General features: G+C 39.6%; 1 protein-coding gene across 1 annotated transcript; it reads right to left on the bottom strand.

Annotated features, from left to right (window-relative positions):
- Nucleotides 1–283: 283 nt before the first annotated feature.
- LOC132549943 (putative uncharacterized protein DDB_G0271606) lies at nucleotides 284–1159 on the bottom strand. The gene has a single exon (XM_060213928.1). It carries the CDS (start codon nucleotides 1157–1159, stop codon nucleotides 284–286), a length of 876 nt encoding a protein of 291 aa, XP_060069911.1.
- Between the last annotated feature and the right edge of the window lie 909 nt (nucleotides 1160–2068).

The following is a 2068-nucleotide window of genomic DNA, read 5'->3' on the forward strand; positions in this document are numbered from 1 at the left end:
GACCTGCTCTAATTGTGGTGTTACAACACAGTGTAACTAAACAGATCTGTAAAGATATTTAGGACGTGGCGAAATAGATAGGTACTGTTGTTTAGAATGTAACTCTACAGATGATTTGGGGTTCTTGTTGGTGATTTTCGCTCTTTGTTGTTGTTCCTCTGTTCTTTGTTGTAGTTCCTCTGTACTTGTTGGTGATTGTCGCTCTTTGTTGTTGTTGCTCTGTACTTGTTGGTGATTTTCGCTCTTTGTTGTTGTTCCTCTGTACTTGTTGGTGATTGTCGCTCTATGTTGTTATTCCTCTGTACTTGTTGGTGATTGTCGCCCTTTGTTGTTGTTGCTCTGTACTTGTTGGTGATTTTTGCTCTTTGTTGTTGTTCCTCTGTACTTGTTGGTGATTTTCGCCCTTTGTTGTTGTTCCTCTGTGCTTGATGGTGATTTTTGCTCTTTGTTGTTGTTCCTCTGTACTTGTTTGTGATTGTCGCTCTTTGTTGTTGTTCCACTGTACTTGTTGGTGATTGTCGCCCTTTGTTGTTGTTCCTCTGTACTTGTTGGTGATTTTCGCCCTTTGTTGTTGTTCCTCTGTACTTGTTGGTGATTGTCGCTCTATGTTGTTATTCCTCTGTACTTGTTGGTGATTTTCGCCCTTTGTTGTTGTTCCTCTGTACTTGTTGGTGATTTTCGCCCTTTGTTGTTGTTCCTCTGTACTTGTTGGTGATTTTCGCTCTTTGTTGTTGTTCCTCTGTACTTGTTGGTGATTTTTGCTCTTTGTTGTTGTTCCTCTGTACTTGTTGGTGATTGTCGCTCTATGTTGTTGTTCCTCTGTACTTGTTTGTGATTTTCGCTCTTTGTTGTTATTCCTCTGTACTTTTTTTGTGATTTTCGCTCTTTGATGTTGTTCCTCTGTACTTGTTTGTGATTGTCGCTCTTTGTTGTTATTCCTCTGTACTTTTTTTGTGATTTTCGCTCTTTGTTGTTGTTCCTCTGTACTTGTTGGTGATTGTCGCTCTTTGTTGTTGTTCTTCTGTACTTGTTGGTGATTGTCGCTCTTTGTTGTTATTCCTCTGTACTTGTTGGTGATTGTCGCTCTATGTTGTTGTTCCTCTGTACTTGTTGGTATATATTGGATCCACGTTGTTAGTTTCTTGGTTCTTGTTGACATTTTCTGGTAACTTGTTGGTGATTCTCGGTTCTCAATGATAATTCTCGGTTCTTAATGGTGTTCCTCGATTTCTCGGTGTTTCTCGGTTCTTAATGGTGATTCTCGGTTCTTAATGGTGTTCCTCGATTTCTCGGTGTTTCTCGGTTCTTAATGGTAATTCTCGGTTCTTAATGGTGTTCCTTGATTTCTCGGTGTTTCTCGGTTCTTAATGGTGATTCTCGGTTCTCAATGGTGTTTGTCGGTTCTCAGTGGTGTTTCTCGGTTCCTAATGGTGTTTCTCGGTTCTCGGGTCTTAATGGTGTTTTCTCGGTTCTTAATGGTGTTTCTCGGTTCTTAATGGTGTTTCTCGGTTCTTAATGGTGTTTCTCGGTTCTCGGGTCTTAATGGTGTTTTCTCGGTTCTTAATGGTGTTTCTCGGTTTTTAATGGTGATTCTCGGTTCTTAATGGCGTTTCTCGGTTTTTAATGGTGATTCTCGGTTCTTAATGGTGTTTCTCGGTTCTTATGGTGTTTTCTCGGTTTTTAATGGTGATTCTCGGTTCTTAATGGTGCTTCTCGGTTCTTAATGGTGTTTCTCGTATCTTGTTGGAGTGTTCTTGTATCTTTTTCTCAGATTTGTCTGTCTATATATTTTAAAAATATGATTCGTTAGATATTAAATAAATTGTTCATCATAGTATCGGACAACAAAGATGATTTTGCGAGGGTCTGGAAATACCATGATGGTGGGCTATTGGCGAAGATGGTGTTTAGACAGTTTGTATCTTCCTGCTTCCGGTCCGAGCCAAAAATAGATTAACCCTTGCTCTGTAAGCTAATACCAATCTAGTATAGCCTGAACCTGACCCATTTATCTGCATTATCAATATGTAAACAACAAATGTGATGTTACTTCTCCTATTGGCACAAG

This window comes from Ylistrum balloti, unplaced genomic scaffold (assembly GCF_031769215.1).
Source record: "Ylistrum balloti isolate Yb309-2 unplaced genomic scaffold, AGI_CSIRO_Ybal_v1 Utg370092, whole genome shotgun sequence".
Classification (NCBI taxonomy): Eukaryota; Metazoa; Mollusca; class Bivalvia; order Pectinida; family Pectinidae; genus Ylistrum; species Ylistrum balloti.